We start from the raw sequence: 13,011 nt of genomic DNA, 5'->3' as shown, positions 1-13,011 counted from the left end.
ATGGGTCCCTTGGGGTCTGCCCTTGAGGCATGGCATCCAAGAGCTGGAGGGCTTGCTTGGCAAAGACCCCTCCAAAAGACACTGCCCTCTCAGGAAAGTGTGTAATAAAATGGATGTTACTCAAGGAAGATACTGTATTTCCACCTGCCCAAGAATTGCCAGGCTGAGCTTGCAGATATGAGGTGTCTCCACTCCGAGCAGTGTCCTCTTGAACATCTTCGCAGTCCTGGTATGGGCTCCAGCCCAGGGGCTGTCTGCGGGAGCTGTGCCTGTGCCCTTGTTTTCCATGACCTTCCCTCACCGTGCATACTGGGCACCCACCATGAGAAAGGGGCGCAGACCTTTTGGTCTGTTGTCAACCGCCTGCCTCTCTCCAGCAACGCCGTGCTCTGCTGGAAGTTCTGCCACGTGTTCCACAAACTCCTCCGAGATGGCCACCCGAATGTGAGTCCCGGGCTGCAGGGGACAGGCAGGAAGTGGGGGCCCATGGTGGGGCATGTGGCAACCATCCATGCCCACACTAAGGACTCAGCTGCCCCCTTCTCCTGGCCTCTTGGTCAAGGACTAGGGCAGGGTTGGTCTGTACCCATCAGCCTCTTCTCCCTCCCAGACCCAACTTTTATAATCTGCACCCTCTTTTCCTCTCATATTCTGCCCTCTTCCCTCTCCAGGTGCTGAAGGACTCTCTGAGATACAAAACCGAGCTGAGTGACATGAGCAGGATGTGGGTGAGTTTGGAGTTGCGCCTGCAGCCCCCTGCCCCTCTGCACCCCAACACAGGGGCCACAGAGCAAGGACTGCGGAATAGAACAAAGTCACGTCTCTCGACTTGTACAGGGTTCCTCTCCTGGGCATCTGGGAGAAGTCAGGGAGCCTCCAAGTAGTACCACATTGTCCCCATTCTTACCTGGAGTCCCTGGAAACTGCAGAGAAATTCTCTGTGCCTGGGAATGTCATCTGCCAATGGAACCCCATGTCACAATGCTCCCCAGGTTTGGGACCTCCTCAGTAGTGACCTTACCACAGTTTCCACCTTTTTCCCTTCCACTGCTACCATTGGGGTCACAGTAATTGAGAACTAGCAACCCCTATTCTTATGCCAGTGCCTTCTCTTTCCTAGCACTTTAGGTGGTGACATCAGAATCAGTGGAAAAGAGTGTCTTTACACCCATGCTAGCATTCCCTAGAGTCCAAGAATATGTGTGTAGTGAGGGGTGATCCGCATTTTGGTGAATCTCCTTGATTGATTGATTCTGACATGCGCCTTGGCCCCCACTGGTGGAGAACAGCTACTCTAGCCCTTTCCTCCCAGTTCATACCTGTGTCTGTCTGAGCTCCCAAAATGTCACAGTTATGTCCTCACCACCGATGAGGTAGGAGGGGCCCATGGAAGGAAGCAGCTCTTCCTCCGTCCCAAAGCTGGTAACCTGAACAGGGCTGAAAGCTGTCCCCAGATCCCTCAGCTACTCCCCAGAGAGCTTTCTGTCACATCCCTATAACTTAGAAAGCTTAGATCTTGTGCCCTTTTTTGTTAGAATTTCCCTCTATATCTTTTTTCCATCCTTTTACTTTCAACTTTTCTATATCCTTCTATCTTAGAACTATCACTTGTAAATAGCAATTAGTTGAATTTTGTTGTTGTCTTTTAACTGCGCATTTAACGCCATTCACATTTGTCATAATACATGTTATGCTTAGATTTATATCTCCCATCTTATTTTGTGCTTTCTATTTGCCCCCTCCATTCAGCGTTTTTTTCCTCTAGTTCCTTGCCTTCTTTGGGGTTGATTGTTTTTTCATTCCATTACAGGTTGGGAGATTTTTTTTTTATAAAAACCTGCTTTTATGTTTTGTATTATGGATGCTAGCTAATGTTAAAATGCATGTGTAGTTTATCAAGGTCTAAAATTTATATCTTTATCCGTTTCCTGTGTAACACAAAGATCTTAGAATATTGTGACTCTATTTACTCCCTCTTGTATGCTATTGTTGCCACATGTTTTAATTTTGGTTGGTTTTCTTTTCAGACTCTCTATTTTATTTTAATTATTTTTTCCTGTCCTCTTGATCTCTCCATTTCTCCTTGTATCTCAGTTCTTCCATCTAGGGTCACTTTCTTCTAGGCAGAAGAAATTGCCTTCAGAATTATTTCCTTCAGAATTTCCCTTGGGGAGAGTTCTGCTGGTGGCAAACAATCATTTTTACTTGTTTGCACCATTTTGCACTCCCACCAACAATGAATGAGAGTTCCTGGTGATCCACCTCCTCACCGGCATTTGGTATTGTTAGTGTTCTGGATTTCAGCCATCCTGATAGATGTGTGGTGTATCTCATTGTTTTAATTTGTGTTTCCCTGGTGACATGTGATGTGGAGCCTCATTCCTCAGGCTTATTGCTATCTACGTTTTCTTTGATGAAGTGTCCATTAAGGACTCTGACCCATTTTTTAAATTTTTTTCTTATTGTTGACTAGTAAGAGTTCCTTGTGGGCGTCCCTGGTAGCTCAAGGGGTTAAGTCTCAGTTCTATAAAGCTATTGCCGGCAACTGTGGCAGGAGTTCAATCCCCGGCCAGGGAGCTACCCACATGGAGCAGCAGATCTCACCTGTCTCGCCCACTGCTCCCCTCAGCAGTGTATTTCAGTAGATCCACCTGTTCTGCTCCCCACCCTGTCTCTGGTGAGTCCTCTCACCTCCCCACTCCTCTGGCCTACACCTCAGCTCTTTGTATGAATAAATAAATAAATCTTTAAAAAAAAAGTTTTTTGTATATTTGGGATGAATCCTTTATCAGATATGTCTGTTGCAAATTTTTCCTCCCAGGCTATGGCCTCTCTTCTCAATCTCTTGATACTGTCTTTGAGAACAGTTTTTCTTTTTAACGAAGTTCAACTTATCAGTTATTTCTTTCATGGGTTGTGTCTTTAGAGTGTATCTAAGATGTCATCACCACATCCAAGGTCATCTCGGTTTTCTCCTGAGTTATTATCAGGAGTTTGGCATTTGGCACTTTAAGTCTGATCCATTCATCTTTTACTTCTTGATCCTTGTGCATTTTTTTGTGAAATGTAGTTGTCTTTGAGGATGAGCTTATTTTCTCTTTTTCTATTTTTTGCTTTCTAATTTTTCTATGAATTAAGTATAATGTAAAATTTACTAAAATGCATTTTCATAGAAAATGAATACATTATTAAATCCTGTCACCTCTGGCATTGATATATTCTATAACATACTTGATTACTCACCTCCCTTTGGTGCCCTTTGAGGTATATTTCAATGCTGTAGAGAATATAGATACAATTAAAAGAAAACATAGATGTCAAACTCATGTGGGAAGCACAGCCTTTCAGTTAAGTGTTCTTTGTGCCCCATTTCCAACCTTTTTTGCATCTAACTGGAAATTGCCAGCATTACTCTAATCCTAGCTCTGTCTAGGCGCTCAGGACATGACTGTGTGGGCAAATTCCATGGGAAGGTTTATTTTTTGCCAGCTAGGATTGATCCCATTTCAAATCCCCAGCCCATGTATATAACACACGTAGAGCTCTTAATCTGTTGGAGTCTCTCTGGAGGAGGTATTTCCTCTCCTTTGCTTAGAGACAGAAGGAAGGAATTAGCCTATAGAGACTGTGATTACTAGGAGTGGGGCACTTAAAATCCTTAAACGATAAGCTTTCTCTTGAATTTATCTGAAAGAAGTTCTCTTGTTTGTACCTAAGATTGTACTGGAGAACATTCATTTAAACATAAATTATAATAAAAACAATGTGCCTACAGCTAAAATGTATGGCAGTAGGGAATTGGTTTGATAAATTACTGTACATAATACGAAGTACTGGGCAGTCACTACAAATAACAACACAGAAGAAATATTAAGTAGATGGGAAAAATTGCAGTGTATTAAATGAAAAAAAAAAAGATTCTGTTTTAGAATAAAGGTGGAGCACAGAGAATTTTTAAGGCAATGAAACTACTCTGTATGATACTGTAATGCTGTTACATGTCATATATATTTATCAGACTCACAGAATATACATCGAGAGTGAACTCTGATGGAAACTTTACTTTGGGTAACGATACATCAATAGGCTCATTGATTGTAACAAAGGTGTCACTCTAGTGCAGGATGTTGATATTGGGGGGATCTGTGGTAGGGCACAGGTATATAGGAAATCACTGCTTTCTGTTGAATTTTGTTGTGTTGTGAACCTAAAACTGCTCTAAAAAATAAAGTCTATTTAAATTGAAAAAAATCAAATATCATTTTGTACCTGAAAATATTGGCCATGATTATATCTGGTGCTTAAATTAAGGGTGATTTATTTGTATATGTGTATTTTTTATATTTTGCAAATTTTCAACAGTAGATGTGTGTTATTTCCATAGTCAGGATAAAAATTCTTCAAAACAGAAGTCCTGACTATAGGCCTCTCACCCCAGACACTTAATGCTGACACCATACTTTCTTTCCTCTTTCCAAAAGGGTCACCTGAGTGAGGGGTACGGACAGCTTTGCAGTATCTACCTCAAACTGCTGAGAACGAAGATGGAATACCACACCAAAGTGAGTCTCTGCCGCCAGCACCAGCTTTCCCCCCACCCCAGCCCCACAACACCTCTTTGCCCCAGCGGGATTCGTTGAATGAGTGATAGAATGAACCAGAACCTAGAGCAGATTGAATAGCACAGAAGACTGCTTGACCAAGAGTCAGGAATGAGTCCAGCCCTTCCTTTTTTGAAACCAGAGGACCGGAAGGACAGCTGGGTGCATTTTGTAGGAGGAAGGGATTGGGAAGCAGGCTGCTGAGGTAGGTAGTTCCAGTGATGTGAGAAGGCAGGCATGTGCTGAGGGTGACACTGGGACTGAGTGGAAAGGGGAAGCCATGAGGGACATGGGGCTGAGAACGCTGATGCCAGAGGGAATGATCTAGTCTTGACACCAGCCGTGAGCCTGTCTCCAGGGACACTTGGCAGCCGGTCCCAGCACAGAGCACGTGACCAAGAGCTAGGCTCACCAGGCTTTAACAGCAGCATGGTGGGAGCAGAGGCACTGAGAAAGGCATGGGGGAAGGGCACCAGTCACCATCAGAGTGTCCAGACTGAGAGAGGAAGTAAATATGGCAAGAGGCGGCCAACAGACCAGAAGAGAAGAGGTTGATAAGGAGCTGGGCATGGCCGAGATGGAACAGCAGGAGTGATGGGCCAGGAGGGAGGGAGGGCCAGGAGGGCAGAGGGCGGCGGCACGGGAGTTCTGTCTTCAGGGCCAGAAATGCTCACACCGGAATTTAGAAACGGGGCCTCCCCGGTGGCGCAGCGGTTGAGCGCTGGGTTGCGAAGCTGCCCGCGGCCTCTGCGGCGCCGGTTCGATCCCCGGCTGCTCCCCGGCCACCAGAGGAGGGTCCCACATGGCGCGCAGACCTCTCCTGCCGCCCGCTGCTCCCCTCAGCAGTGTACTTCGGTCCTTCTGCCTGCTCTGCTCCCCGCTCTGGCTCTGGTGAATTCTCTCACTCTCCCGCGCTTCTGACTGTACCCAGTGCTTGTATAAAAAAACAAACAAACAAACAAACAAATAAATAAATAATGCCTTAATAAAAAAAAAATTAAAAAAAAAAAAAAGAATTTAGAAACGCCCTTGATGGGTCACCCATCCCTGCCCACCCCTTGCCACGGTGTCCCACCCACTCGGGACAAACCATGCTATGGCAGAGATAATGGTACAGATACTGCACAATGATAGCTGGTACACAGAATTTCTCTCATTTGGGGGCACATGATGCAATATTCCCTACCTCCGAGCTTGTTTTACTAATTGTTTTGCTTAAACTGGTAGAATGGGTTTGCCCTTTCTCAAAACAGCAGCTTCAGGAAAGGACAGCAGAAGGCCTGGATAGGATTCAGAGGGTATGAGTCTTGTAGGTGGCTAAGGACCTGTTCCTCTCACATAGAGGGGGTCATCACCCCTCTGGAGAGCAACATTAGAATGTCCAGGCCACAGATGGTCAGAGAGGACCCTCTCCTGGCTCCCAGCGATGAAATGGAGGCTTCACTTCTGATGATGGTAGTGGATGCTTGTTGCTGTGAGCAAATTGAGGTGCCCATCAGGACTGGGGGGCAGGGTACATGCTGATACCATCTCCCCAGATTCCTGCTGTTGCCTGAGCATAGTGCAAATAGCTTGATTGATAACAACTTAATTGGGCTGATTGGAGAGTTCTTGAGCTACTCTCCTCTGAGCCCTTCCTCTGCCTCCCTTCCAGAATCCCAGGTTCCCAGGCAACCTTCAGATGAGTGACCGGCAGCTGGACGAAGCTGGAGAAAGTGATGTTAACAACTTGTAAGTGGCTGTCCTCGTGCTCTGAACCAGTGGGGAAGCTGTCTCTTCCCTTTAGGGTCAGAGGGCCTGATGGCAAGGGATGGGGCTGGGGTGGGGACTACAGCCTTGGGGTGATTTGGCCTCTGGACCCCTACTGCTGGTGCCTCCCTCAAGGCTCTCTTATGGCAGGGCTCTCTTCTCTGTCACCTGCTCTGGCTGCCCAGCATGGCGCCTGTCTTCTCCCTCTGCTACTGCAGCTGTTGAATTTGCCCTGCTTGATCTTCAAATGGCTTAATACCCACTTAGGAGGGGCTAAGAATTAGAGCTGGCATGTGTGCATGCATGTCTGTGTGTGTGTGCGCATGCGCTTGTGTGAGGGTGTGATGCTAGGTGCATACATGCACGTGCACACTGGGGACAGAAACAGCAGTAGAGAGCGTGGGAGAAGAGATGAGTGATGTGCTGACCTCAGACTGTGGGGTGTAAGCTCTCTTTCCTCTTCGGTCCAGCTTCCAGTTAACAGTGGAGATGTTTGACTACTTGGAATGTGAACTTAACCTCTTCCAAACTGGTGAGTCTCGCCCTCCCATCTGGCCCAGGCACTCATGGGAATGGCCTCATTCCCAGCCTCGCTCCCTGCTTGGACGGAGCAGCCTGGCCACACTCTCCCTACAAGTCGTGCAGTATGGGGCCAGGGGAAAGGGGCTGTTCACACCCTAGTCCTGCTCTCTGCGCCCCTCCAGCAGAGAGGACCTGAAGCTCTGGGGTATTTTCAGAGTTGGTGATTTCATACCTGAGCAGAAAGACAATGCTCCCCATCCTGCCAACCTTCCCCAAGCCCAGAGCACCAAGAGCCCAAGACTGATCCTGCCTCTTTGACAGCCCTGGAACTGTGACCCCAGCAATAGCTGGTCTTTTGCCCCAACCCTGCCTACTACTCAGAGCAGGGCTCACACTTGGAGGGCTTTCTGCTCAGGAGGAAGAGCCCCTGTCTGCTGTTTGGTTGGCAGATAACAGAGGAGTAGCCGAGTTGGATAGTTGCCCACAGCCATGTGAGAAGCCCCGAAAGTCCCGTCCCACTAGCTGGGGGTTGGTCACCCCTCGGGGTTCCCTAGTGTCTGTAGGCTGTCAGCCCGTAACCCATCCCTGCCAAGACTCAGGAAACTGTTTCCTTCTCTCCAATGCCCTCTATCCCCACACCTTCCAGCCAGGCTCCCCCTTCTTCCTTCGGGGACCAAGTCAGTTTTCTGAGATTCAAGATGTTCCATGACAAGCATCCAATTCTGTGTAAGGGAGTCCCACACTTCAGTGTCTGCCCAGCGTGGCCCCTTCTCAGCACTGGGACACGGAGGGCCCACTCTTGGGGTTCGGCTTCTCTCACGGAATACTCGCCCCTAAATTCCAATTTCTTGGGCTAGCTCACCTGTGCGCCTGTTCACCTGTAGTTACAACTGGCCTGTTAGGTCCCAGCGCTGAACTAGTTGGCCAAGTCCTTCACACCACAGCGTACAAAATCCTGAATACTGTGGCTAATCCATCCCACGCAGGATGTGCTCAGAGAAGCTCCAGAAAATTTAGAAACCATGATTTGTGGTGGAAATAAGATACTCTGCTTGCTAAGCACACCACCTTACAAAAGTCAATAGAGAGATAAAAATGTAGTCCTTGCCCTCAGGCATCCCCAGCCAGGCAGGAGAAAAGTGGTTAGGCCCTTTTTAAAAAAGCATTTGGAAATGCTTGCATAAAGACAAAAGAATGCATTTAGCTTCAGGTGGGACATGCACATGGGAATATATAAGAATTCCTTGACATGGGCTTTGGAATGTGCTTTGCTCGAAGGCAGTTTTGAGTGATGGTCTTGGGTCATCATCCTGGGGAGAGTCAAGTTGACCCAAGTTCTCAGACCTAGCCACCTTCCCAGATCCTGCCTGCCTGCCTGTGCTGTAGAGGCAACCTTTGCCATGGTCCTCTTAGCCCCTGCAGACTGCTGGAGTAAGAGTGAGCAGGGATGGTGATAACATCAATAAGGTTTGAGTAGCTGGGAGGACAAGGATGCAATGCCGGCAAGTCCCCAGTGGCCAGCTCAGCCAACCCTTCTGCTCCTGCATCCATGGTACCTGGCTCTGTTTTCAAGTGCACTGACCACTGATATCATTATCCTCGCTGCTGAGCTCCTCTTCCAAGTCAAGAACCATGCTCTACTCATCTGCACTCTAGCCCCATGCCTCTTCTATGGCAGGTGCTCAACAGAAATCAAGAATGGTTGCTCTAGATAAACAGCAACAAATAACAAGTGAACAGAGCTCTCTCAGAGTGGTCTCAACATGCAGCTGAATGCTGCAGGATGTCTGGGGTGAATTAGCCACTTTACAATTTTCTAGAGCAAATGACTCGAGTCATGGCACAAACCCCGCCATGAGCTAGCACTGACTTGGACTCAAGAGCCCTCTACCACATGTCTCCTGCACCCCTCCACGTCCCCAGGCACCCACTGTGAGCTGCAGCAACGAAGAGCACTGGTGGTGGGAGAATGCTCTGCAGCGACCAAGCTGTAGTCTGTGGCCCTGCGAGATCCCCACCAATTCCCTTGGGAGGGCACCACAGGTCTTCAGCTATAGGAAACAGCAAGCCTTTATAATTAACATTTGGGAGGACATGTGCACTGGTTCTTAAGATGTACTCCCTGGACCAGCAGCGTCAGCATCCCCTGAGAACTTGTTAGAAATGCAGCTTCTCAGGTTCAGCCCCAGATCTACTGAATCAGAATCTCAGGGTGGGGAAGAGAATATCCCAACAGCCTCTGTTTTAACAAGTCCTTGTATGCATTGACCAATATGGTAGCTACTAATCACACATGGCTATTTAAATTACAAATTAAATAACATCTAGCAGTCAGTCCTTGTTTGCACTGAGTGGACACACATGGCTAGCATATCGAGAACATTTCCATTATCACAGAATTCTGTTGGACAACACTACTCAGGGCGATCCTGACGCATGCTCAAGTTTGAAAATAGTGAACTAGGGACTATGGTTTTCAGCCCCGGCTCCATCTTAGAATCATGGCGGGGTGGCGGGGAGGTTGCTTTTGAAACCTACAGTTGTCCCAAACCTACTCCAGGCCAACTAAAACAGAATAGTAGATGGGGGAGTTGCAGGCAGACATTCATAGTTTTTAAAAGTCCCCAGGTGATTCTCATCAATGTCAAAGTTGAGAAGCTCTGCACAACACAATGCCCTTGACATGCTCATTTCATTCTTGTGAGACCCTTAGGTGGTACATGCTATTGTAACCATCTGCATTTGACAGGCAAGCTCTGGAAGCACAGAGAGGTCGAGTAACTTGTCCACGGTCACACTGCTCTCCACACTGTCAGATGCCAAGGGGCATTCCTGGAAAGCACCGGGCAGGCGGGTGCAGAGCAGCGTGTGATTCCTTGCCAGAGTGCAGCCTGAGGAAGCCAGTAGACATGGGGATGGCCGCCTTGCAGTGACAGCTGCTTTTAATTTGTGTCAAGAAGAAAAGCTGCCTTTTAATTAGAACAGTTTGGGATTTTTTTTTTCAGTTGCCAGACTAACCCAGTTAACAGGGATTAGTGCAGTCGGGGAAGGCGGAACACCGCAGCTCTGGGCTTGCCTCGGGCAGCCCCGCTCCCCGAAGGACTGCAGCGAAGGTTTCCTCACAGGCCGCGGGCACTGAGTCTGGAAACGAGAACCAGCCACTTGCAAGGAGGAAATTGGCCCTGGCCAGTGCTGGGCACTGAGGGTTATGGCCAGGCATCTCGTTGCTTGGGTTAGGAGTAAGGGACAAGGGGAAGTTAATGTGGAGCATTTGTGGGGCAAGACCCGGGGAGAGCGACTTGCTCTCGGGAGCTCAGCAGCATGGAGATCTGTCCTTCCACTCCCTGGATCCCCTGAGGATCTCCATCGGCTTTTCGTCCTAATGGTTCTTCCTCTCAGGTCCCGGCCTCAGCCCTGGTAGCCCTCTCAATTGTCCACCCAGGACCCCTGCACATCCCCTCTGGTGCCCCACGAACCCTCTGGCAAACCACCAGGAAGCCCAGGCTGACCGTTCCTTCTCTGTGTTCCGGTCGCAACATGTTAGCTGGAAGCCACCAGCAGACTGGGGGCTTCTTGTAAGGGGGACCCCATGGGCTGTCTCGACAGCCCCTTCCTGTCCTGAGATTCTGATTCCCAGTGAGACAGGGCTTCCCTTGAACAGCAGCCTATTTGCCATTATATCAGAACCTCTGCAAGATGATGTGCTCTGCTTCTCTGATCAGACTGCAGGTGGGGGCCCCAGATCCTCAAGACAGGCAGGAAGGAATTCTCCATTCTAGGTACAACCCTGGTCATCAGAAAAGCTCTTTCCCAGCTTCCTCCTGACTGTGCAGAGTAGAGCCAAGGTCTCCCATCCACATCGCTTGGAACCAGGCTCCTGGTCTACTCTGCTGGCCACTTGGGCTCTGTCTTAACACACCACCTCTAGGACCACTTCCTGGCTCTGTGATCCCCCTCAAGTCATTTACCTTCATTTTCTCGCCCGTGTGATGGGGAACCTTTTCCTATCCCGTGCAAGTGAAATGCATTACAAGAGAGAGCGCATGTAGGGAACAGGCTGGACCTTCTGCCTTCTGCCCCGCTGGGGAGGTCACCGTAACTCCTCGCTTTCCTTCCTCTCTCCTTGTTTACTCCCCAGTCTTCAACTCCCTGGACATGTCCCGCTCCGTGTCAGTGACCACAGCTGGGCAGTGCCGCCTCGCCCCGCTGATCCAGGTCATCCTGGACTGTAGCCACCTCTATGATTACACTGTCAAGCTTCTCTTCAAGCTCCATTCCTGTGAGTACACTGGGCGGACCAGCTCTGGGAGCCCCTGGCAGGTCCTTTCAAGGCCCTGGGCTTTCTGCCCTATTCTGCTCTCTTGAGACTAGAGGAGCAGGCCAAGGAAGCACCTGGCTTGCCACAGTGGCTTCCCAGGATGGCTCTCACCCTCCACAGCTCCATACCCATCCTGTGTTCTAAGAATCACACAAAAGATAACTGGACTGGTTTCACAGGAGCAAAGTCAGTGGCTCCAAAATGTTCATCATCTCAATCTCTTTGTACAAATGGTACTATGTGGGAAAACAGAAGATAGAGCTGCTCAAATAAATAGAGGGCTACCCCCATCTGGCCACAGATTTCTGGGGTACTTCCATGGAATGTATTTTATATTTTTAAGATTTATTTTATTTATTTATGCATACAAGAGCGGAGTGTAAGCCAGAGATAAGGGGGTGGGGTCAGACCACAATAGCCTGACCACGGTAGCAGCAGTGGTGACCTGACCAAGCAGCAGGGTGAGTGACACAGGCCCTACAGTGTCACTCACCAGAGACAAAGTGGGGAGCAGAACAGGTGGATATTCTGAAAAACACTGCTGAAGGGAGCAGTGGGTGAGACAGGAGAGGTCTGCTGCGCTATGTGGGTCAGCTCCTTGGCTGGGGATTGAACTCGTGCTGCAGTGGCTGCGGGCAGCTTCATTGTGCTGAGACTTAACCCCTTGAGACACCAGGGAGGCCCCCATAGAATATATCTTAGAAATTACTGGTCTTACAGAAGTTCTTGCCCTTTCGTGTGCTTCTTGTTTAAAACAGTGCTACTGTAGGTCCGATGGGCTAAGGTCTGCATTGTTGAATCTGGTGTGAATCACCTATTCAAAAATTGCTAAAATTAAAAAGTAAGAATAGAACTACTGAGTTGTGATCTGTAAATACAGTTCACAGAATCACAGTCAGGGAGGGGAAAGGGCCTTAGAGAGCCCAGCCTGTGGCAAGGAGGCCCACCCGAAGCATTTGCTACCCATCCAGCAGCATCAAGTTAGCAGTGACTAAGCGGGCACTGAACCACACCCCCAAGTCTCAGTCCTGTGGCCTTTGCCTTCTGACAGGCAGTCGCCCAAGTACACTCGGTGGATCTCTACCAGACCAACATCCACCCAGGGCCCAGTCAGGACACTTAGCGCACAAGCCCCTGGAAGGAACTGCCCTGCAGGGCCTGTGTCACTTACCCTGCTGCTTGGTCAGGTCACCACTGCTGCTCCCGTGGTCAGGCCGCTGTGGTCACACTCCAGGAACAAACAGAAGGAAGGCTTTGGAGGACAAGCACCCCCAGACTCCCTGCTGGTCCCACTAGGCCCCCATGGTTACCAGTCCTGGGGATGCTCTAGACCAGGAATGTCCCCTAACAGGACTGGCCCCCAGCTCTAGGAGGGGTGGTCCCTCTCTCTGGAGCCTGCTGGATTTGCCTGCTCTGGTCCTTTTCCTCTCTCATTCTCCCCCGTTCCTTCCAGGTCTCCCAGCTGACACCCTGCAAGGACACCGGGACCGCTTCATGGAGCAATTCACAAAGTAAGGGGCTTAAGTGACAGGAGTGAGGGCAAATCAAAAAGTGCTGTAAGGTCAGTTCCTCCGTGAGAGAGTATTTGCTTTACAATAATTGAAGGGTAGGGATATCTGCATTCTAAGGCAATAAAGCAGTTTATTTATCAATGACTAGGGAAGCTATGGGTTCTCAAATAACCCCACAGAAGCATCTGGAAGATATCATTCATTCATCACCTGCTTTATATACTCAGCACTTCATCCTCTTCTTTCTCCCCCTAGTTTTTCATGGTCTCATATCACATACATGCTGTCAGCTCCCACATACGTGTCTCTA

General features: G+C 48.9%; 1 protein-coding gene across 6 annotated transcripts in view; it reads left to right on the top strand.

The window, feature by feature from the left end:
• Positions 1-13,011, top strand: part of HIP1 (huntingtin interacting protein 1) — a 121,189-nt gene that overhangs the window by 85,759 nt on the left and 22,419 nt on the right. For all 6 annotated transcript variants that reach the window (XR_005124332.2, XM_037506848.2, XM_037506849.2 and 3 more), the window contains exons 3-9: positions 302-444; positions 672-728; positions 4,482-4,562; positions 6,256-6,332; positions 6,821-6,882; positions 11,011-11,151; positions 12,644-12,701. Coding sequence is in view for 5 of the 6 variants with exons in the window: in XM_037506848.2 (XP_037362745.1) it covers positions 302-444; positions 672-728; positions 4,482-4,562; positions 6,256-6,332; positions 6,821-6,882; positions 11,011-11,151; positions 12,644-12,701 (619 nt within the window). In the remaining variant the exon portion in view is untranslated. The remainder of the gene's footprint in view (positions 1-301; positions 445-671; positions 729-4,481; positions 4,563-6,255; positions 6,333-6,820; positions 6,883-11,010; positions 11,152-12,643; positions 12,702-13,011) is intronic.

The sequence above is a fragment of the Talpa occidentalis genome, unplaced genomic scaffold, assembly GCF_014898055.3.
Source record: "Talpa occidentalis isolate TD23 unplaced genomic scaffold, MPIMG_talOcc4v2.1 talOcc4.12, whole genome shotgun sequence".
NCBI classification, from domain to species: domain Eukaryota; kingdom Metazoa; phylum Chordata; class Mammalia; order Eulipotyphla; family Talpidae; genus Talpa; species Talpa occidentalis.
The sequence above is the reverse complement of the archived record's forward strand: the minus strand, read 5'-3'. Positions and strand labels throughout refer to the sequence as shown.